The sequence below is a fragment of the Triticum dicoccoides genome, chromosome 5A, assembly GCF_002162155.2.
Source record: "Triticum dicoccoides isolate Atlit2015 ecotype Zavitan chromosome 5A, WEW_v2.0, whole genome shotgun sequence".
NCBI lineage: Eukaryota > Viridiplantae > Streptophyta > Magnoliopsida > Poales > Poaceae > Triticum > Triticum dicoccoides.
In genome coordinates this window covers 364,895,391-364,919,783 of record NC_041388.1, presented here as the reverse complement: position 1 = coordinate 364,919,783, position 24,393 = coordinate 364,895,391, and the positions used below count along the sequence as shown (strand labels likewise).

At 44.3% G+C, this 24,393-nt stretch overlaps 1 protein-coding gene across 1 annotated transcript; it reads right to left on the bottom strand.

Annotated features, from left to right (window-relative positions):
• Window positions 1-1,459: 1,459 nt before the first annotated feature.
• Window positions 1,460-8,566, bottom strand: LOC119301544 (phospholipid:diacylglycerol acyltransferase 1-like). Its single transcript, XM_037578532.1, has 6 exons — window positions 7,917-8,566; window positions 5,831-6,053; window positions 5,446-5,729; window positions 3,588-3,915; window positions 2,409-2,674; window positions 1,460-2,226 (listed from the first exon to the last, which is right to left on the bottom strand). Exons 1-6 carry the CDS (start codon window positions 8,405-8,407, stop codon window positions 1,743-1,745), a joined length of 2,076 nt encoding a protein of 691 aa, XP_037434429.1. The 5' UTR covers window positions 8,408-8,566; the 3' UTR covers window positions 1,460-1,742.
• Between the last annotated feature and the right edge of the window lie 15,827 nt (window positions 8,567-24,393).

Here is a 24,393-nt window from a genome sequence, read left to right as displayed (position 1 = left end):
TATATCATGGCAATTCTTCTCTTTGCACCATCGTAAATCATGGGCATTTGTGGCAATTTTCGTGTTCGGTAGGAAAATTATCCTCTTTGCATGGGCATTTGTAGCAATCTTCGTGTTCGGTAGGAAAATCTCCCCTTTGCAACACGGTGGACATTTGTGGCAACTTTCTCATGATGTAGGATGTCAATTCTTTTTTTGTTGTACCATAGCAACCCTCTTCTTCCTTCATGGCAATTACTCAAGAGGTAGCATGACAATTATTCTATATTGCAGCATGGAAATCCTTGCACACATGGCAACATGGAAATTTTTGCTGATAGCATTGCCATAGCATGGCAATTTCTCTTTGATAGTATGGCAAAAAAAAATTGTTGAGGAGGGGGAAAGGGGTGAGGGGTATGTAGGGGAGGGCCCTTTGAGCGTTCGCTTGGAAGGTCATTGGGAGGGAACGCATGGACATTCGTTTGCTCGTTTGACGTTAGCTGAGGAAACAACCGTTTGCTCTGGCCACCATCTAGGGGGTGTATGCCAGCTATTGGCTTCCATTGTAAAATGTCGTTGAGCATAACAATGAATAAGTATTTTTCCTTCCCTTAAAGTTCAACAACCCAAATCATAACTCGATTCATTTCTAACTTTTGAACTAGACCAATAGTTTGTGATGGTGCGGCGGCGGCGGATGCGACACAATCCTCGAAACTGCATTTCCTCTAGAGGAAACACGTGATTTAACCTTCTGGCTCGGTCAGCCAACGCCAATGTCCACACATCATTTTTCTTGTTGAAGATGTTGGGTCGAAATTCCATTTCAATGGTGATAGCCCTAGGTTTGTCCATGTGGTTTGACCAGCCAACATTAGCGCGTGAGCCATGATTCCATCTTCAAGGTGCTATCATGCAGTCACATCGTTCGTTAGGTCACATGTCGCTTGGTTGCCTCAGATATTTTCTTTCCTTTCTGTATGCCAATTTGTTGGGTATCAATGAGGCTTTGCCTTTTTTAGAAAAAGGGAACCACACAAAATCTGCCTTGATCAACAAATGAATATTGCAACTAATGAAAATAGAAACAAATTGCACAATATTTCTCCTTATGGTGGAATTGAACTAGAGAATCAAATGTGTTTTCCATATAAACTTCCGGCAATTGAATCACATTATCTTAACAAATATTACTCCCTCCGTTCACTTTTGTAATTTATTTCAGACAACTCAAAATGGGTTGTTTTGTACATTGTCTGAAATGTTTTCAAGGTCTTATGAAAGTGAACAGAGAGAGCATATAATTTCAGATAATATAGGAGGGTTGCCCTTCATATAGCCATAGCCCTGCCAGAGTAGAGTAGAAGAGAATAAATGTAAGAAGAATATAGTAATCATATCTTAGTCAATTGGGTTTCAAAAAGAAAAAGGTCATGCCTTGATGAACAAATGGATGTTATAGTCGACAAACATGTAATGAATTGCAAAATATTTCTCATCATCACAAAGGAACCTACAGAAGTATAACAAATGAATGTTACAAGTGATGAAGATGCAAATGAATTGCACAATATTTATCATCATAACAAAGGAACCTACAAAAGTATCACAGCTTCCATCTATACATTTTAATATACACCGCGGTTTCACAATAACGCCAGTGTCAGAGCAAAAACCATTACATTATCAAATCAAAATTAATAGGATTCGACCAGAGTAAAATCTGCTTCGTCACCACGAATCACATGATTTCCTACTAACTACAATTTCAGCTTTATCTTCTCGGACCATTTGAATATATCAGAATACACCTGATCACCACCAATTTCCTCACCGGTTGCCCCAGCAGCAATCCTGATAATATCCTCCATTAAAGCAAAGTTCCCCATAATATCAACGTGGGCACCACTCTGTGTGCCCCTGCCTTCGAGGAGATTCGAGGGTGGAGAATGACTATACTCTCTCACGTAAGTCTTGCTGCCAGAAGGGTTGAAGCGAGTTTTTCCACGCCATGCTTTGGCACACATATACCCTGAACTAAGAACTGGAACAGTCTCGTCACCATTCGACATGTAAACACCACCTTTCAAGCAGCTATTCTCATCCCCACCCTCAGCTGAGGCATCTATCTGAAAGGGTATATAGCACTCTGCCTGTGGGGATAATTTATAGACATATGCTCTTTCGGTAGGAATGCCTACTCCATACATCGAAAATATTTCCATTTCAGGCGCATCTGGTAGTCTGCAAATGAAAAGGATGTAAGATAGCATTCATAAACCAACCAAAATAATACACAATATTTGCAAGATTTTGTATGCATGATCGCCATGCAGCAGATTTTTTTTACAGAACATGCTTTCTTGAAAAAAAAAACTAATGTAGGTAACTGAATTAAAATGAGAATGCTGGCAAAAGGTTCTTACTTTGTCTCCAAGGGGTTTGACCAATACTTGTAGTGGCCATATTTTGGATCATCCAAGTTATCAGCAATTCCATATGAAAAATGAACACTACCACGCTGCATCATCCTTGGAGCAACAAAGTTAAAAAGATCTATGATAGAGCCTGCGGTGAAAGCTTTGTAGTCTGAAACTGCCTTTATTCCACCCCACCCTAATTCCTGATACTCTGTCCAGACATCCCGGCATGATGTATTCGAATGGGCAAGATTATTACCTTTGACAGCATCCTGAAATGACGATAATAAGTTTTTTTGGGTGCTCACAGCTCAATTTCCAGATAACTACACGTTCCAACTAAATATATCACTATCTTGCATCAAGAGTACACCACAAGGTGCTCACAGCTCACCTTGAAGAAAATAACCCATTCTACATACAGTCATATAATACTAGCAAGACAGGTAAATATATCACACTATCTTATATAAAAAAGCAAATCAAGAGCTTCATGTGGTGAACTGGAAGGCTTAAACTGGAGCAAATTCTTAGACAAACAGTTACTTCTTCAGGAATCAGGACTGAACCAGCTAGAATTTAAGCCAACAATGTAGATCATAATGCAATACAAAATGATGAGCGTTGCATACGAGTTTGGCTGAAACAATGAACGAGGTACAGTTTGAGCCAACAGTGTTCGATTATAAATGTGATATAAAATTATCATTGTCAAATAGAAGAGTTCCACTGCCAGAATTGATGGAGTTTAACAAAATAACAGCGCAACTAACAAACTGAATACATGTCAGATCAAAGATTTCTGGAATAAGAATAATGCTAATTATTAAAGGCACTGACAAGTACTCCCTCAGTTCAAAAATAATTGAAGTCTTAGAATTGTCCTAAGTCAAACTTCATTAATCTGACTGAGTATATATAAAAATATATCAACATCTACAAAACCAAATGTACTGACTAGATTCTTTATGAAATATATTTTCGTATTATATATATTTAAAATTGTAGATCTTTGCAGATAACTTAGAAAAGTTTGTCTTAGAAATATCCTAGAACTTCAATTATTTTCAACGGAGGGAGTAGTTAAAGACAATACCACAGACCTAGGAAAATAGTGATTTGCATGTATGATGGTCGTAAATAAGTAGAAGCTGGTATGCTTATGTTATGCTTCTGAATACTCACACGGAATTCTATCTGCTCAATATTTGAAGCCGGAGCTTCCGCTACATCTTTTCCAAAAGATACCATTCTTCCAAAGTTCACAGGCTCTGGATTAACTTCGACAGGTTCCCCATGAACATCCTTAGAAACCTCTGAATCATTGGTCTTCCGCTTCTTGGATTTACACTCAAAACCATCTTCTGGAGACCAATCCAAACCTCCCCAAATAGTCTCACCACCTTTAGGGAGCATTGACATTGTTGAATCCCATGTACGGGTCATTCGCATCAAGTGGCGCAAGGTCTGAAGTCCAAGAAAATCTGAGTCCAGCATTTCTGGTGCAATAGCTCTGTACATGAATGACATAATATTTAGGCCTTATACCACCCACGGTAAATTTCTGTTAATCAAATAAGGAAAAGAACGGCAGGATACTATACCACCCACGGCAACAAATTTATGTTTCAAGTGAAACCAGTAACCTATATACTCAAAACAGTAACCATTTACAGTTCTAAAACTGAACAACGGCCATGCTAATACTCCCTCCGTTTCTTTTTAGTCTGCATATAAAGGTTTGGTCAAAGTCAAGCTTTGTAAAGTTTGACTAACTTTATATTAAAAAATATCAACATTCACAACATGAAATCAATATTTCCAGATGCACCATGAAATGTATTTTCATATTATATAGTTTTAGTATTGTAGATGTTCAGATTTTTTAATATAAATTTGGTCAAACTTTGTGTAGTTTGACTTTGACCAAAACTTATACGCGGAGTAAAAAGAAACGGAGGGAGTACTTTACATGGTCCATCCATCAAAGTAGATTAATCCAGCAAGGTTACATAAGCTTGGAACTTGTATCTTGTTTGCAACAGAACACCTTATGCATGATAGTGTTGTGTGACTAACAAACGACCATTAGATGTGCGATGATAGGAGATTCATACTTGGGATCATGGACTGGCGTAACAATGAACAACATAATACAACCTATACTTTGGTATTAGTACGGTTGTAAAGAACATGGCAAGGATTCTGCAAATACAAAACCATCTTAACAGATGAATGGCACCACTAACAGAGAAATGCCTAGACATGTGCCGCATGATTACTTTAATTGCTTAGAACAATTGATAAGGATACAAACAGAACACAGAATTGCTTAGACTGCTTATAACTATAACATGGGTGCAATCATCAGTTTAGACGGTATCAACTACCCAGCCTCAAAACAACTGAAACAACCAATACCAGCAGGTGCTTCTCCGTTGTGAAAAATAAGTCAGAGAAATCATGTCTACTTGAAATTCACCTCAAAAGGTATCAAAAGGGGAACCACTGTTATCAGATACTCCCTCCGTCCCAAAATAAGTGACTCAGCATTATACTAACTTTGTCCTAAAGTTAGTACAAAGTTGAGTCACTTATTTTGGGACGGAGGGAGTAGTACATAATGACTTTATGTAATGCAACTTCAAACTTCTAAACTAGATCAAGTACTTCCCGGCCACATGGTCCTTATCACAGAACACAGGTTAATCACTATGGTCATATCATACTATAGGTGTAACCATGCAGTCATGAATTCAACAATGACTTACAATCATTTATTACCATAGTTACAAATTAGCTATGCGCAAGTAAGACGTGAGAATAAAAGTATAGAGCTAGATGACTTGAATACTTGATGTCCTTGCCACTACGGGTTAAAGCACGCACAGTATCCTGTGGCCAACTGACAAGCATAATTCAGAATGTGCGTGGGGCGTGGGCGTGGGCATGGGTGTGTGTTGAATTGTAATTCTATAACAAATAACATGATTTCAGTAGGCACATTAAACATCAGCTACCAAACTTTTATGACTTGAATTACCTAGCAACAGCAACATCTTTGGCTTCAGATGAGAAAAGCCCAGCAACAGCCTTTGGAACTCCTAAGAAAGGCCCACCAATGTTTGCTACAGCTTTGATGTGCTTTGCACACCAATCAGGACCACCACCACCACCCATGGGAGAAGGTGCTTCTACCCACTTCATAAAATGAAGAAAATAGAGAACTCCCATGGAATGTGGGATCACCACCGCCCTATTTCCACCATTAGTCGCTACCAAGAGCTCAATGTTACTCTTTATTCTGCTCAATGTTTGATCACGGGTCTGCAGATGGCAATTTAAGTTAGAAACATGACAGAGCATCATATATCAGTAGCATTCACATAACGAAGAAAATATAGCTAATGATGCAATCTATGTCATACCTCAGTGTTCTGGAATGATAACCTCCAATCATAAGCAGCCATGTACATGTTCTTTTCTTCATATCCAATCCGAGCTAAATTGGCAATCAGGACTGCCCAAACAAAATAGCCAGGGACAAAATAGTCAGCTGCGACAAGGCCTGTGACCGGCCTAACTCTTATTCCTGGTTTATCTAATCCAGTTTCGTTGTCCAATGACATATGTTCAATCCAGCATAAAGGCCTGAAAAATGTTTCAAGAGGATTAAAGAGATTACAAGCAGAAGCAGGTCTGTGATAGTGCACAACTATACCCAAAAGAATGCTCTAGCAAAATGAAGGAGACTAGTACAATAACCAACTTAGAGTATATGATAAGTAAGCTTTGATGACTGCAGGCAAAACATAAAGAGCACATATTCTAGGCAAAAGCTCCTTCAGTAGAAAGAGTTGGAAAAAATAAACAATAAACTAAAAATCAAAAAGTAGCAAACTCTGTAACATGTAACCTTAGCAGTAGTGACTGTAATACAGCATCAAATGAAGTATAACTCTCGGGTCAATCCATGTTACAGCGGGCAGTATAGCATCTAGCTTTGCATGGATATTTCAGTTTCAAGACTGAAGCTATGTCATAAGAGATTTAGACTCTGCTTCTATTTGTAAAATATCAACTTCATTCTTGGTAACAGGGTTCAGGATATTAAATTTGTTCAGACTGTAACGTCTTAATGCAGGTATTTACGACAAAGTAAATGCAATGCCATATACCATGTAACAGCTAATCCCACAAGAAATTGCTACAGTGCTGAACTTTTAATGTCATATATAGCACGATACACAAGCCCCTGAATGAGATTTCTAATTTCCCAAGGGAATGCAGGAATCGAAATTGAACGAAGAAACGAAACACTAAAAGACTACATTAATTAGTTTTCTAGCACATAAGTTTTAGGATTCAAATTAGGCTTTTCTCTAAACAAGATATTTTACTGTAGAATCTGAAGTTTTGCAAACAAGTAGAGCACCAAGATTACCACCCCTGCCAAAATGTGACTGTAAATAAAGGCAGTTACTTCAATGCAAAGTGAGTCATCTACTTTTCCTACATAGGGATAGCTCAACAACACAAGGCTTAGAAGGAATAGCAGGTATGCTGTTCAGGGATCACGTTATTACTCTCACCAGAAAGTAGGCAACATCGACCTTTCCAGAAAAGCAGTATTTGAATAATAAATAATGAAACAGTCGGATATAAATATCTACTCCAAAAGGCATCCCATGACTACATCGAAAGCTTTGTTTAACGCAAATTATAATTTCTCCTAAAGGACCTGAACACACATAATCTAGATTTCTCTTGTACAAGAATTTCCCTATATCAACATCCCCTCATAGCCAGTGGGGGACACAATGTTGCCTAGTTTTACAACATGTGCACTCCATGCAGCTCTCAAAGTCACATCTTGCCCACTCAAATCCTGCTCCCATGCTAGTAACAAAAAACAGCATTCCAAGGCAGCTGAAAGTGATTGTCACACCCAACATTTCATAGAAATATCCCAAGTACTTACACAATTAAACAGTACAAAACTAGCTTAAGAAACACAAATAAAGTTCAAATTACCAAGAATTCTAATCCCTCCACCGTAACAAATCAACCATTGAGAAAGTAATAAAAAACATCCAAAATTGGAACCAACTTTCTATTGAGCACCTAAGTCCCAGTTCTTGACTGAGCACCTCGCCATTGAGGAATCATACACCCTAACCCAGACTTCAGAAGATCTGGAATGAACCTCTAGTCCTACAGCTCAGACACATTAATAAGATATATAAAAGAAATCTACGGAAAGGGCGTTAGAGAACACGAGGGATTGGCAGCCTATGGAATCAGACTACTGTCCTGAAGTCCTAACTCTGCCAAAACAATTCCCAAAAGCTCGACAAACAACAAAGCAAGCCAAGAAGAATAACATGGGACTCATTCTATTAAAGGATCCTAGCGTCGATTGCTAAAGCAGCCCTAATAACGACCAAACAAAGTTAGAGACTTAACGGACACGCGACGGATGCGAATGCAACACCTAACAGGTAAGAAAGCGACCTCTTGTACACGTCGCCGAATGTGCCGCCCCAGAGGCGCTTCCGGAAGAGCCCCTCGGCGCAGTGATGGCCCTCCCAGAGCTCGAGGCCTCCCGTGACGATCCCCGGCACGAAGATGACGGGGTGCTTGGCGTGCAACCCCTCCTTCTGCAGCTTGACCCCGGGCGGGTCCGGGAGCGGGCCCGTGATGGCCTCCGTTACGTACTGCGGGAAGGAGGCCGGCATGGCGTTGTAGAGGAAGAGCAGCAGCCACCAGGAGGAGCAGACGCAGCCGACGAGCCAGCAGCAGCTGTCCACGCACGACCACTTGCCCCTGGCCCGCCGGCCGGCCTCCTTGGACGGCGGCGCGGAGGCGGAGGAGGACGGCTGCTCCTGCGCCGGCTTCTTCCCCTTGTCCTTGTCCTTGTCGTCGTGGTCGGAGCCATTGCTGTCGTCGCCCGGCGAGGGCGGCGGCGGCGACTGCTGCTGCCTCCGCCTCCGTAGGAGCGACATGGCGCGCGCGCGCGGGCGAATGGGATCGGCGGGCGGGGGCGGGGCTACCTGCGCGGGCGCACTCGCATCGCCGGCGGCGGCCGGGAGGGGCCTGGCCCGCGAAACCCTAAGCCGGCGGCGGGGCCCAAGGAGGCGGAGGGGGCGAGGTCGGGAGGGGCGGGGCGGCCTCGCGGGGCTAGCGTTTGTGAGGTCGGGAGAGGGAGGAGGCTCGAGGCCGTAGGCGACCGTCGCGCCGCACCGGAGCGATCCCTGCGCCCGATGTACGTGCGCCGAGCTGGCCACGGGTGCCTGCCTACGTGGGCCCGGCGGCACGGGACGGGTCTGTGGTTCGTGAAGACGCGGTGCGGGTGGGGCGGAGTTCGCCTGCCTCTATTGATTGGAACCTGTGTGGGGCCCAGGGGTGGCCGTCAAGGACGGGGACGGTGAAGTGGGGCCGGCGTAGCTTGCAGAAATGATAATGGCGATCCAACCAGAGCAGAGCCTCGCCAAAACGTGATCTTTCTGGGTTTTTTTACGGTGAAACGTGATCTTTCGGTTGGCACGGTTTTTCTTTTTTCCATTTATTACATACATTCAAGGTGCAGAGCACGATCCATTCTCATGTAATAATGGACTTAAAAACCCCCGCAAAAAATGGACCTAAAATAATTTAAATTCCTGTGAATATATTCATTAACTATTTATGGAATCCAAGTATTATCTTATATTGTGAGACGGAGGGAGTACATCGCTTTTCGAGTATGTATTTTCAAATTTTGAGAAATATTACTAGTCACAAATTTTAATGTTTAGCCTTATCTTGTCTAGAACGACAGCTTTAACAAGACAAGAGGGATATCTAGATAGCATGAGGGAATGTTTTTACTCCAGATGTCACATATAAGTTTTCCTAAAGCTGGCAGCTTATCAATTGGCATGTCAACTCATCCACTGACTCGTGTTCTCCTTGTAAATATTTCTACTGCCAATGAAACCCCCCATGCACCTCGCTTTGCTAGTGGTCCTAGCAACATCGTCCTTCTTCTTCCGTGATGGTCGTCCTTCTCCCTGTTGGCGCTAATCGAATGGTTGTATGATTCCATGTTCATTGGGTGGCATCTCATTGCCCTTGTCGTTCCCCCAGCATACCTATTTTTTTGTCATGATGATCGTCCTTCTCTCTGTTGGCGGTAAATCGAATGGTTGTATGATTTCATGTTCATTAGGTGAGATCTCATTGCCCTTGTCGCTCCCCTAGCACGCCTACCCCAATGAACCTATCATTAGGGTGCAATTAGGTGGCAAGCAACCACGCCATGCACAATGTCGGCTTTCAAGTTGTGTTGTGGGTGGTGATTATGGTACATGACTGCGACTAAACTCCCGCCATGAGACGTTGTCGCATTTCGGCATGCATGCATCATTCGTTTGTTCTATATGGATAGTCAGTTTCAGCACGTATGTCGGTCATCCAACAACATCCATATGCCCTCGTATGCATTTTGTTCCTGGGCGGCAATATCAAAGACAATGACTTCATATCCTGACATGTGCAGTCCCACTCGAACATCATGATCCAGCAAACCCACATCTACATAGTGGTGGGGAATGGGCACCAGATCAACACAAATGGCCTTCACATTGTGCTCATATCGTGTCAACCTTAACATTAGGAGTCATTACGTTGTAGATATACGAAGGGAATTTTTAAGATGGATGAAATTTGTATTGAAAGCGGACATTGGTGTCGATAGAAAAAATATATTATTCACAACTGAAGTGTTTTTATAAAAAACAAATCATTTGGCCTCAATTTCAGTCTTTGTGGAAATGCTCAATGCAAATTATGTTGGCAATTTCAATTTGTAACAATAGCAGCATCGAATAAAAATTATATAATGTATTATTGTCATAAAGCAAGTATTTAAAGTTGTCAGAACCAAATTATTGGTGTGTTGAAAATAAAATAGTTATTATGTTGGGTTTTTTTGGTGGAATAATTATTATGTTGGTTTCACTGTGGAAAATTCTCAAGTCGTGTTGGTTAAAGGAAAAGTTCTTTCTATGAAAGCGTGGCGTGTAATCAAATCGAGATTTATTTGATACACATGTTAGTCTGAAATAATCTATGATTTACATGATTTGTTGCCTAAATGTGTTAGAGTTAACGTTGGTGTGTTTTTTACGTACTTGCTTTCTGAGTATATGATACAAAGGTTTATGCTTTGCAATTGCCGACAAAGATATTACTGTATACTCTTCGGTGTTTTTTAAGAAAGAAGTGCATATTTCAACCCTGAACTCTTGCTCTAGTCTAATTTACAACCCTGAACTTTAATACCGTTTAAATTACAACCCCCAAGTCTCAAAACCGGCCAGGATTCAACCCTCCCCACCCTGTTGACCGATTTTGACTTGGGGTGACCAGTTTTGACTAGTCAACGAGTCCAATCAGCATGCCACGTCAGATTTTTTTTCTTCAGAATTTCAAGAAAAAGTAAATAAAAATCTATAAGATTAGGGAAAAATATAAAAAGGCAAAATTCCGAAAAAAGCTAGGGAAAATAAAAAATGATTTTTTTTCTGGAATTTGAGTTTCTGGATTTTTTTTGGAAATTCATTTTTTTATTTTCCGTGTTTTTCGGAAATTGGATTTCTTATTTCTTTTCCTGGATTTTCTTTGATTTTACAGGTTGTTTCCTTGGAAATTTTGCATTTTTTTGCTGATGTGGCATACTGACTGGACCTGTTGACTGGTCAAAACCGGTCAACCAGGTCAAAACCGATCAACAGAGAGGGGAGGGTTGAATCCTGACCGGTTTTGAGAGTTGGGGGTTGTAATTTAGATGGTATTAGAGTTCGGGTTTGTAAATTAGACTAGGGCAAAAGTTGAGGGTTGAAATATGCACTTCTCTCTTTTTTAACACGATACAAATGCCCATACATATACACACACTCATAAGTATGACCGCACACGCATTCTAATCCTATGAGCACCTTTAAGAGATTAAGCCGGCACATTATCTTGAGATTGGCGAAGTCGCCACAGACCTCCTTATCTTCGACGAGAACGTCTTCTCCACTAAACGCACATAGTCGAAACAACTAAAATAAATTTAGGAAAATACGAGCGGCCCAATTAAAATTTAGAGGTTCTCCATGAGAATCAAAGGGTCTGAAATATTATGCCAAGCTTCGGGTGACATGTAACATATATTTTGCTAAAACTGTTTAGGGCCTCTTTGATTCAAAGGATTTTTATAAGATTTTTAAAGGATTAAAATCCTTGGGAAATTTTTTTATGTTGGCTGTTTGATTTGTAGGATTGAATCATGTAGGAATTTTTCCTAAGAATTCATTTATACTATATTTCATAGAAATTCTAACATCCACTCCAACATTTTGAAATAAATCATTTGTTTTTTCATTGGCATAATCAAACAAATTTAAATCCTATAAGAATCCAATAACCATGTCATTCCAATCCTATATTTTTTCTATTCCTGCATTTTTGCAATCCTACGAATTAAAAAGGCCCTTAAATAGAAACCCATCCTCGTTCTGCAGATCCGGCTGGAGTTTGGTTTGATTTTCTTTCGTGACATTCTGAATCTAGCAGCAACTTATCTCCACGGCACTATATGCAACTACGATTCTTTCTAGCACGGTGGTGAGAGAACATAAGCATTTTTCTTTCTCGGGAAGGATAAGAGCATCTCCAGCCGTTGGCCCACTAGGGGTTCGTAAAATAGCCGTCTGATGGCGAACCGACGTAAAAATCGGCATGGGGGTTTTGGGGCTCCCAGGCGCCGGCCCCAGGGTCGTCCCCAGAAGGCGTTTTTACTTTTTTTTTTGAAAAAGAATTCAGCTAAAATTCGGCAAACGAGACAAAGATTCGGCTAAAATTCGGCAAACATGACATTATTAAGGCGACTTAAATAGTTTTTTACATAGCAAAGTGAAGTACTTAAAAAAACAAAGGCCGCAACTGCAGGCCGAAGAACGCGTTGAGCGCGGCGAAGTCGCCATCGTCCTTCTCCTCCTCCTTCATGCGGCCGCCCCTCTTGGACCCCTGCCCGGGGTCGCCCTGGCGGACCGGTGGCGGCGCGTCCTCGTCGCTGTCATCGTCGAGAACGACGACGCCTCCCTCGTCGCGGCCACGGCGCCGAGCGGCGATCTGCTCAAGGGTGCGGCACTGGCGCTCCAACTCCGTCCGCGCCAGTCTTCGCGCGCCCACTTCAAGGCCGCCGCGTCGGAGAGCTCCAGCTCGGTCTTCACGGCGGCGAGCCCTGGCTCGGTCTTCACGGAGGCGAGCCCGGGCTCCGTCTACACGGCGGCGACGAGCCCTGGCTCTGTCTTCGGCTTGATGAAGCGGGGAGGAGCCGAGGAGGAGGCGCGCCCGCCCTCGTTGATGACGATGTCGGCGTTGCGGGTGCGCCGGCTGAGCGGCGTCTCCGCAGGCTGGGCCTTGACGCGGAACAATACCGGTGACCCGGAGGAGGAGGAGCAGGAGGAAGAGGAGGAAGAGGTCATCGTCCTCCTCGGCATCCATTCGCGTGGTGGGGCAGCAGAGTACGTCAAGGATGGGTCATTGCCGCCCTCGAGGTGCTGGAGGACGGCGTGGAGAGTGCTGCCTGGGGTGCCCCACCATAGACGGCTGCCCTCGATGTTCTTCGTCCGCCGCACCACCGGTGCCACGTTGGTGGAGGCCAGCCGTTGCGCCTGCCGATGCTGGAAGTATGCCGCCCACGCCTCGTGGTTGCCGGCGGCATACTGCGGGAGGGCCTGCTGCTCCTCCGTCAGCGACACCCGCACGCGGCCGACCTCGTTGGCGAAGTAGTCGGCACGCACGGTGACGTTGGGCAACGGGGGGATGGGAACGCCACCGGCACTGAGCTTTCACCGCCTCGGCGTGCGCATGTCAGGAGGCGCCGGGATGTTGGCCTCGAACAGCAAGCGGGTTTCCCACTCGTACAACGAGCGGCGATCGAAGCCATTGGTCGCCGCCCCATCGCCGGGGAACCGCTCGCCCATCGTCGCGTCTGGGCACGGGGAGAGAGAGAGGGAGTAGCGTCGACGGCGGCTACGCACGGGGAGAGAGAGGCAGTGCTCGGCGGTTGTGGGCGAGGTGTGGCCACAGGCTTGGGGTAGGCGTTGCTTTATAGCGGGCGGGGGCTGGGCGCCGTGCGTACGCGTGGCGGGAGGGAGGCGTTGCCGCGTCGTTCACGAGGAATTAATGGAAGGCTGACTGACGGCAGCCTTGGCATTGATTCCTCGCGGGAAACCGAGGCGCTGTGAGAACGACGAGGCGAGTGTTCTGACTCGGTGGGCCCGCAGCCAGCGCACCGGGTTCAGCCTGGATCCGCCAGTGTTAGTTTTGGCCTAAACCGGCCAAAAACAAATTTCTGGAGATGTGATTAGGCCGATTTTTGAACGCCGAGATTAAAAAATTGTCAGGGGACCTATTGTGGACGTGGCTGAAGATACTCTAAGCATTTCTTTACGGAGAGATTCTCTGGATGTACTATCCACTAGAATCCTGTCTGTTTTGCTCGGGGAAAGATGTTGGGTGTCGGATCACACGGGCGTCGGCAGTAGGCCCTTTAACGTTGAATCCTAGTCCTGGGATGGTGATATCTTATGAGCGACGCTGACACAATTGTCCGGAATAAATTCGCTATGGGTTGTACTGATCGCAGTTGCATCTGGACTTATTTTTCTCCGCTCACTACTGCGGGGCAGGAGTAGATCAGATACGGAAAGTTTTTTTTCTTTGTCCTCCACGTCAGTACTATCCATTCCAACCTTCAGTGCAAATGTGCAATATGTTGCTCGCGGAAACTGCTGCAGTGATCGTTGTGCATCAGCCCAACTCGAGAGAAGGAAAACAAAGGGAAAGGCCCACTCTCCGGCCCCTAACAAACAAACAATTGCACCTACGATCGGCCCACGTTTCGTCGTGGTCGGGAAGGAGCCCAGGCCCCCAACCACTTCGTTATCTCAGCTCAAATAAAAAGAAAAAAAACACTTCGTTGTCCCCTAGAAAAAGAAACTTGTTTGCCACGGCGGGTGCTTCCTGCCTTTGCTGGAGTCAGTCTGTATCTTCAATGTCGACCCTCCGCGCTCCCCACATCTCGATAACAAAATTTCTACCCCAACCACGCCGACCGACCCGTACATGCTCTTAAGTTTTATATAATCACGGCCCATGTGTTGTGCCTCGTCTACTTTTGGCTGATCACCAAATCCATCGCGTATGCTTCTAAGTTGTAATCACGCCGCACGGCTCGCTGCTTTGCTTTTGATCACATGCATGCAGACTTGCAGAGGCCAGAGGTGATGATCAGTGATCACTCTCGGTGTTACGTGCACCCGCAGCTGCAGACACGAAAGCCAAAAGTAATCTTAAGTAAGACGAGAAAAGGATTCGACTAAGTTTTGTTTAGTTTTAGTTGGGAGTGGAGCAGCTGCAGCTGCAGCGGAGTGGAGCAGCTCGGCGCTAGCACAGCAACCCCACCAGGGAAAAGAACGGCTTAACTACTGGTCTACTGCTAAGCACAGGCAATCAGTGGCGGCGTATTGATTTGTCACCACCGGGGGAGGAGCCAAAAGGGGCCTGGTTCGTTGGGGGACAGGCCACGACCCCACCCCCATGTGCCGCCGTCGACCGGCCGAGCGCGTACGGGCCGGGCCTATTCCACCCCGCTCTGCGACAGCGGAACGGCGTCGCGTTTACGGCCGCGCGCCGGACGGCGGGGCCGATGGCGACGGGCGTGGGCTGTGCGCGATCTTGGCTGTCGTGGCCGTGTACCGGAAAGGCGGGGCGGGATGATGGAGCGCGCTCGAGTGGGCGTGATGGACGCCGTGGGGTGGACGTGCGATGCCGGGCGCGCGCGCGCGGCGTGGTCGCGGCATGCGCATGCATGCGGCCAGGGGCGCACGGGCGTCCTTGGTGCGCGCACCGCGTGGTGAGCGCGTGCACCGCACCACTCATTCAATCCAAGTCCTCTTATCCATTCATACCGGGTACAACCATTATTGTGCTGGATCTTCGGAAGAGTGGAAATAAAGATAATAGAGCGCTTGGATATGAAACACATACATAAAAGAAATGACACTACAGTACTACCATGACCTTACGAGGTTCTAAAACACATACTCCATCCGTTCCCAAATATAAGTCTTTCTAAAGATTCCAACAAATGACTACAGTAAAATGAATAAATCTACACTTTAAAATATGTCTACATACATCTGTATGTTGTAGTCCATTTGAAATGTAAGACTTATATTTAGAAACAGAGGGAGTACAAGTGAGTAGTAGTAGTATTTTTCTCATTTTTTTTACACCTAGGCATATGAATGCATATCAACTGTATTCGATGACGCCATTCATATGATCCAATGAAACCCCAATGAAAAACCCACTACTTAGAGCATCTTCAATCAAACCACCCACTTTCCCCAAGTTCGGGCGTACAGTCCATAACTGTTTGAATACCCAATCGAACGCAAACCTGTCCCATTTATCCGGGCTGTCCAACATTCTTCATATTCAATCCCATGAGAACCAAGGACGCGATGAGTGGTGCGAATGGGCCGGACCATTCTTCCCCCGAGTTGTTTTTTCTTTTTTTTTCCGTGTTTTGCAGTCATTTTATTAAGAAAACATGTTTTTTAGGAGTTAGATATTTGAAACCCTATTAAAAATGGAAACATATATTTCATGAAAGAAATTAGTGTGTGTCTTATAAAAAGTCCTATGTATACTAAAAAAGTTCACCATGTATTAAAACCCTGTATAATGTGTATTAAAAAATGTTTGAAGTATACAACAAAAATTCAGTGTACATTAAAAAAATCAGCATGTATTAAAAATTGTTCAATGTGTATTAAAAAGCATTTGATTTATACAACAAAAATGTAAAAAGTTCATTGTATATTTAAAAGAAACAAACAAGAAAAAAGTGTAAAAATAAAAAGACAGAAAACAAAAATAAAAGAAGAGAAAGAAAACCAAAACAGAAGAAAAAAGATTTTTAAAAATAGAAAACGACATAAAAATAAAAATAACCAAAGAAGGAAGGACACTTGGGTCGGCCCATTCGTGCCTGCCCTTCAGCGAAGGCTCGACTATTTGCCGCTCATGAGCAGCAAATAGGATATTTCGTAGTCCATAGATTATTGGGCAATCAAAGAACTCAACTATGATTTTGAACTTGCCGGTGAAAAGAGGTTATTTGAATATTAGCTCGCTAGATGAATGGAGAACCCAAGCCTATGAAAAATGCCAAGTTATTTAAAAAAAAAGTTAAAAGATGGCACGACAAAATAATCCAAAAACGTGAATTCAAAGTTGGAGAATATGTTCTTTTGTACAACTCTCGTTTCAGATTTTTTGCAGAAAAATTTCTCTCCAAATGGGAAGGACCATATAATATAGAAGAAATTTATCGTTCTGGAGCTATCAAAATAAATAATAGCGAAGGTACTAACCCGAAGGTGATCAATGGACAAAGAATCAAACATTATATCTCAGGTACGTTCATTAATGTTGAAAGCAATATTATCCAAACTATGACACCAGAGGAACATATAAAAGAAACCTTCCGGAACACTCCAGAATCGTGAAAAAAGAGGAGGTACGTGATACGGACTTCAACAAATTCGCAATTTTTTGTCAGTTTTGAAATATTACAAAAATTAGGAAAATAAGAAGCAACTAGGAAGGCAACCCTGGTGGGCACAAGACACCAGGGCACGCCTGGCTTGCTAGGCGCCCCCGGGTGGGTTGTGTTGGAAATATGCCCTAGAGGCAATAATAAAATGGTTATTATTATATTTCCTTGTTCATAATAATTGTCTATTGTTCATGCTATAATTGTGTTATCCGGAAATCGTAATACATGTGTGAATATATAGATCACAACATGTCCCTAGTAAGCCTCTAGTTGACTAGCTCGTTGATCAATAGATGGTTACAGTTTCCTGACCATGGACATTGGATGTCATTGATAACGGGATCACAGCATTAGGAGAATGATGTGATGGACAAGACCCAATCCTAAGCATAGCACAAGATCGTGTAGTTCGTTTGCTAGAGCTTTTCTAAGTGTCAAGTATCATTTCCTTAGACCATGAGATTGTGCAACTCCCGGATACCGTAGGAGTGCTTTGGGTGTGCCAAACATCACAATGTAACTGGGTGGCTATAAAGGTACACTATAGGTATCTCCGAAAGTGTCTGTTGGGTTGGCATGAATCGAGACTGGGATTTGTCACTCCGTATGACGGAGAGGTATCTCTGGGCCCACTCGGTAATGCATCATCATAATGAGCTCAGTGTGACTAAGTAGTTGGTCACGGGATCATGCATTATGGCACAAGTAAAATGACTTGCCGGTAACGAGATTGAACGAGGTATTGGGATACCGACGATCGAATCTCGGGCAAGTAACGTACCGATTGACAAAGGGAATTGAATACGGGATTGATTGAATTCTCGACATCGTGGTTCATTCGATGAGATCATCGTGGAATATGTGGGAGCCAACATGGGTATCCAGATCCCGCTGTTGGTTATTGGCCAGAGAGTTGTCTCGGTCATGTCTCCATGGTTCCCGAACCCGTAGGGTCTACACACTTAAGGTTCAGTGACGCTAGGGTTGTAGAGATGTTAGTATGCGGTAACCCGAAAGTTGTTCGGAGTCCCGGATGAGATCCCGGACGCCACGAGGAGTTCCGAAATGGTCTGGAGGTAAAGATTTATATATAGGAAGACCAGTTTCGGCCACTGGGAAGGTTTCGGGGGTCACCAATATTGTCCCGGGACCACCGGAAGGGTCCCGGGGGTCCACCGGGTGGGGCCACCTATCCCGGAGGACCCCATGGGCTGAAGTGGGAAGGGAACCAGCCCCTGGTGGGCTTGTGCGCCCCCCTTGGGCCTCCCCCTGCACCTAGGGTTGGAAACCCTAGGGGTGGGGGCGCCTCCACTTGGCTTGGGGGCCAAGCCACCCCTTGGTCGCCGCCCCCCATCTAGATGGGATCTAGAGGGGCTGGCGCCCCCTGGCCCCTATATATAGTGGAGGGGAGGGAGGGAAGCCGCACCCAAGTCCCTGGCGCCTCCCTCTCCCTCCGTGACACCTCTCCCTCTCGTTGGTGCTTGGCGAAGCCCTGCCGAGATCCCGCTGCTTCCACCACCACACCGTCGTGCTGCTGGATCTCCATCAACCTCTCCTCTCCCCTTGCTGGATCAAGAAGGAGGATACGTCTCTCCCAATCGTACGTGTGTTGAACGCGGAGGTGCCGTCCGTTCGACGCTCGGTCATCGGTGATTTGGATCACGACGAGTACGACTCCATCAACCCCGTTCTCTTGAACGCTTCCGCTCGCGATCTACAAGGGTATGTAGATGCACTCCTATTCCCCTCGTTGCTAGATGACTCCATAGATTGATCTTGGTGATGCGTAGAATTTTTTTAAAATTTCTGCTACGTTCCCCAACAGTGGCATCATGAGCTAGGTCTATGCCTAGTTTCTATGCACGAGTAGAACACAAGTTGTTGTGGGCGTTGATTTTGTCAATTTACTTGCCGTTACTAGTCTTATCTTGATTCGGCGGCATCTTGGGATGAAGCGGCCCAGACCGACCTTACATGTACGCTTACATGAGACTGGTTCCACCGACTGACATGCACTAGTTGCATAAGGTGGCTAGCGGGTGTCTGTCTCTCCCACTTTAGTCGGATCGAATTCGATGAAAAGGGTCATTATGAAGGGTAAATAGAAATTGGCATATCACGTTGTGGTTTTGGCGTAGGTAAGAAACGTTCTTGCTAGAAACCTATAGCAGCCACGTAAAACTTGCAACAACAATTAGAGGACGTCTAACTTGTGTTTTGCAGCATATGCCGTGTGATGTGATATGGCCAAAAGGATGTGATAAATGATATATGTGATGTATGAGATTGATCATGTTCTTGTAATAGGAATCACGACTTGCATGTCGATGAGTATGACAACCGACACGAGCCATAGGAGTTGTCTTAATTTATTTATGACCTGCGTGTCAACATAAACGTCATGTAATTACTTTACTTTACCGCTAACCGTTAGCCATAGTAGTAGAAGTAATAGTTGACGAGACAACTTCATGAAGACACGATGATGGATATCATGATGATGGAGAACATGGTGTCATGCCGGTGACGACGATGATCATGGCGCCCCGAAGATGGAGATCAAAAGGAGCAAAATGATATTGGCCATATCATGTCACTATTTGATTGCATGTGATGTTTATCATGTTTTACATCTTATTTGCTTAGAACGACGGTAGCATAAATAAGATGATCCCTCACAATAATTTCAAGAAAGTGTTCCCCCTAACTGTGCACCATTGCTAAGGTCCGTTGTTCCGAAGCACCACGTGATGATCGGGTGTGATAGGTTCTAACATTCGCATACAACGGGTGTAAGCCAGATTTACACACGCAATACACTTAGGTTGACTTGACGAGCCTAGCATGTACAAACATGGCCTCGGAACATGGAAGACCGAAAGGTCGAACATGAGTCGTATAGAAGATACGATCAACATGAAGATGTTCACCGATGATGACTAGTCCGTCTCACGTGATGATCGGAGACGGCCTGGTTGAATCGGATCATGTATCACTTAGATGACTAGAGGGATGTCTATCTGAGTGGGAGTTCATTGAATAATTTGATTAGATGAACTTAATTATCATGAACTTAGTCTAAAATCTTTACAATATGTCTTGTAGATCAAATGGCCCATGCTAATGTTGTCCTCAACTTCAACGCGTTCCTAGAGAAAACCAAGCTGAAAGACGATGGTAGCAACTATACGGACTGGGTCCGGAACTTGAGGATCATCCTCATAGCTGCCAAGAAAGCATGTCCTTGAAGCACCGCTAGGTGAAGCACCATCCCCAGCAAACCAAGACATTATGAATGCTTGGCAGTCCCGTGTTGATGATTACTCCCTGGTTCAGTGCGGCATGCTTTACAACTTAGAACCGGGGCTCCAGAAGCGTTTTGAGCAACAGAGAGCATATGAGATGTTCCAAGAGCTGAAAATGGTTTTCCAAGCTCATGCCCAGGTCGAGAGATATGAAGTCTCTGACAAGTTCTATAGTTGTAAGATGGAGGAGAATAGTTCCGTCAGCGAGCACATACTCAAAATGTTTGGGTTGCACAACCACTTGTCTCAGCTGGGAGTTAATCTCCCAGATGATGCGGTCGTTTACAGAATCCTTCAGTCGCTCCCACTTAGCTACAAGAGCTTTGTGATGAACTTAAAATGTAGGGGATGGAAAGACCATTCCTGAGGTATATTCGATGCTGAAATCAGCGGAGGTGGAAATCAAAAAGGAACATCAAGTGTTGATGATGAATAAAACCACTAAGTTCAAGAAAGGCAAGGGTAAAAAGAACTTCACGAAGGACAGCAAGGGAGTTGCCGCGCCCGGTAAGCAAGCTGCCGGGAAGAAGCCAAAGAATGGACCCAAGCCTGAGACTGAGTGTTTTTATTGCAAGGGAAGTGGTTACTGGAAGCGGAACTACCCCAAGTACTTAGCGGACAAGAAGGCCGGCAACACCAAAGGTATATGTGATATACATATTATTGATGTGTACCTTACCAGTACTCGTAGTAGCTCCTGGGTATTTGATACCGGTGTGGTTTCTCATATTTGTAACTCAAAACAGGAGCTGCGGAATAAGCGGAGACTGGCGAAGGACGAGGTGACGATGCGCGTCGGGAATGGTTCCAAGGTCGATGTGATCGCCGTCGGCACGTTACCTCTGCATTTACCTACGGGATTAGTTTTAAACCTCAATAATTGTTATTTAGTGCCAGCTTTGAGCATGAACATTGTATCAGGATCTTGTTTAATACGAGATGGCTACTCATTTAAATCTGAGAATAATGGTTGTTCTATTTATATGAGAGATATGTTTTATGGTCATGCCCCGCTGGTCAATGGTTTATTCTTATTTAATATCGAATGTGATGTTACACATATTCATAGCGTGAATACCAAAAGATGTAAGGTTGATAATGATAGTCCCACATACTTGTGGCACTGCCGCCTTGGTCACATTGGTGTCAAACGCATGAAGAAACTCCATGCAGATGGACTTTTGGAGTCTCTTGATTATGAATCATTTGACACGTGCGAACCATGCTTCATGGGCAAAATGACCAAGACTCCGTTCTCCGTAACAATGGAGCGAGCAACCAACTTATTGGAAATCATACATACTAATGTGTGCGGTCCAATGAGTGTTGAGGCTCGCGGTGGCTATCGTTATGTTCTCATCCTCACTGATGACTTGAGTAGATATGGGTATGTCTACTTAATGAAACACAAGTCTGAGACCTTTGAAAAGTTCAAGGAATTTCAGAGTGAGGTTGAGAATCAACATGACAGGAAAAATCAAGTTCTTGCGATCAGATCGTGGGGGAGAATACTTGAGTCACGAATTTGGCACGCACTTAAGTAAATGTGGAATAGTTTCACAACTCACGCCGTTTGGAACACCTCAGCGTAAGGTGTGTCCGAACGTCGTAATCACACTCTATTGAATATGGTGCAATCTATGATGTCTCTTACCGATCTACCATTGTCATTTTGGGGCTATGCTTTAGAGACTGCCGCATTCACTTTAAATAGGGCTCCGTCGAAATCCGTTGAGACAACACCGTATGAATTATGGTTTGGGAAGAAACCTAAGCTGTCGTTTCTAAAAGTTTGGGGATGCGATGCTTATGTGAAGAAACTTCAACCTGAAAAGCTCGAACCCAAATCGAAAAAATGCGTCTTCATAGGATACCCTAAAGAAACTATTGGGTATACCTTCTACCTCAGATCCGAAGGCAAGATCTTTGTTGCCAAGAATGGATCCTTTCTAGAGAAAGAGTTTCTCTCGAAAGAAGTAAGTGGGAGGAAAGTAGAACTTGATGAAGTATTGCCTCTTGAACCGGAGAGTGGCGCAGCTCAGGAAAATGTTCCTGAGGTGCCTGCACCAACTAGAGAGGAAGTTAATGATGATGATCATGAAACTTCAGATCAAGTTGCTACTGAACTTCGTAGGTCCACAAGGACACGTTCCGCACCAGAGTGGTACGACAACCCTGTCCTGGAAATCATGTTGTTAGACAATGGTGAACCTTCAAACTATGAAGAAGCGATGGCGGGCCCAGATTCCGACAAATGGCTGGAACCCATGAAATCCGAGATAGGATCCATGTATGAAAACGAAGTATGGACTTTAACTGACTTGCCCGATGATCGACGAGCCATAGAAAATAAATGGATCTTTAAGAAGAAGATAGACGCGGATGGTAATGTGTCCATCTATAAAGCTCGGCTTGTCGCTAAGGGTTATCGACAAGTTCAAGGGGTTGACTACGATGAGACTTTCTCACCCGTAGCGAAGCTGAAGTCCGTCCGAATCATGTTAGCAATCGCCGCATTCTATGATTATGAGATATGGCAAATGGACGTCAAAACGACATTCCTTAATGGTTTCCTTAAGGAAGAATTGTATATGATGCAGCCGGAAGGTTTTGTCGATCCTAAGAATGCTGACAAGGTGTGCAAGCTCCAACGCTCAATCTATGGGCTGGTGCAAGCATCTCGGAGTTGGAACATTCGTTTTGATGAGATGATCAAAGCGTTTGGGTTTACACAGACTTATAGAGAAGCCTGCGTTTACAAGAAAGTGAGTGGGAGCTCTGTAGCAATTCTCATATTGTATGTGGATGGCATATTGTTGATGGGAAATGATATAGAATTCTTGGAAAGAATAAAGGCCTACTTGAACAAGTGTTTTTCAATGAAGGATCTTGGAGAAGCTCCTTACATATTAGGCATCAAGATCTATAGAGATAGATCAAGACGCCTCATTGGTCTTTCACAGAGTACGTACCTTGACAAGATATTGAAGAAGTTCAATATGGATCAGTCAAAGAAGGGGTTCTTGCCTGTGTTGCAAGGTACGAGATTGAGCATGGCTCAATGCCCGACCACGGCAGAAGATAGAGAAAAGATGAGTGTCGTCCCCTATGCCTCGGCCATAGGGTCTATCATGTATGCCATGCTGTGTACCAGACCTGATGTAAACCTTGCCGTAAGTTTGGTAGGAAGGTACCAAAGTAATCCCGGCATGGAACACTGGACAACGGTCAAGAATATCCTGAAGTACCTGAAAAGGACTAAGGATATGTTTCTCGTTTATGGAGGTGACGAAGAGCTCGTCGTAAAGGGTTACGTCGATGCTAGCTTCGACACAGATCTGGATGACTCCAAGTCACAAACCGGATACATGTATATTTTGAATGGTGGGGCGGTCAGCTGGTGCAGTTGCAAGCAAAGCGTCGTGGCGGGATCTACATGTGAAGCGGAGTACATGGCAGCCTCGGAGGCAGCACAAGAAGCAATCTGGGTGAAGGAGTTCATTACCGACCTAGGAGTTATTCCCAATGCGTCGGGCCCGATGACTCTCTTCTGTAACAACACTGGAGCTATTGCCCTTGCCAAGGAGCCCAGGTTTCATAGGAATACCAGGCATATCAAGCGTCGCTTCAACTCCATTCGTGAAAATGTTCAAAATGGAGACATAGATATTTGTAAAGTGCATACGGACCTGAATGCCGCAGATCCATTGACTAAATCTCTCCCTCGAGCAAAACATGATCAACACCAGAACTCTATGGGTGTTCAATTCATCACAATGTAACTAGATTACTGACTCTAGTGCAAGTGGGAGACTGTTGGAAATATGCCCTAGAGGCAATAATAAAATGGTTATTACTATATTTCCTTGTTCATGATAATTGTCTATTGTTCATGCTATAATTGTGTTATCCGGAAATCGTAATACATGTGTGAATATATAGACCACAACATGTCCCTAGTAAGCCTCTAGTTGACTAGCTCATTGATCAATAGATGGCTACAGTTTCCTGACCATGGACA

Excerpts from the sequence above, each read along its gene's own strand:
- LOC119301544 (XM_037578532.1), bottom strand. The coding sequence starts at position 8,407 with ATGTCGCTCCTACGGAGGCGGAGGCAGCAGCAGTCGCCGCCGCCGCCC. Across the intron at positions 6,054-7,916 it reads TTCGGCGACGTGTACAAGAG|GCCTTTATGCTGGATTGAAC; the intron begins GTCGCTTTCTTA and ends AACATTTTTCAG. Across the intron at positions 2,675-3,587 it reads TTGAGCAGATAGAATTCCGT|GATGCTGTCAAAGGTAATAA; the intron begins GTGAGTATTCAG and ends TCGTCATTTCAG.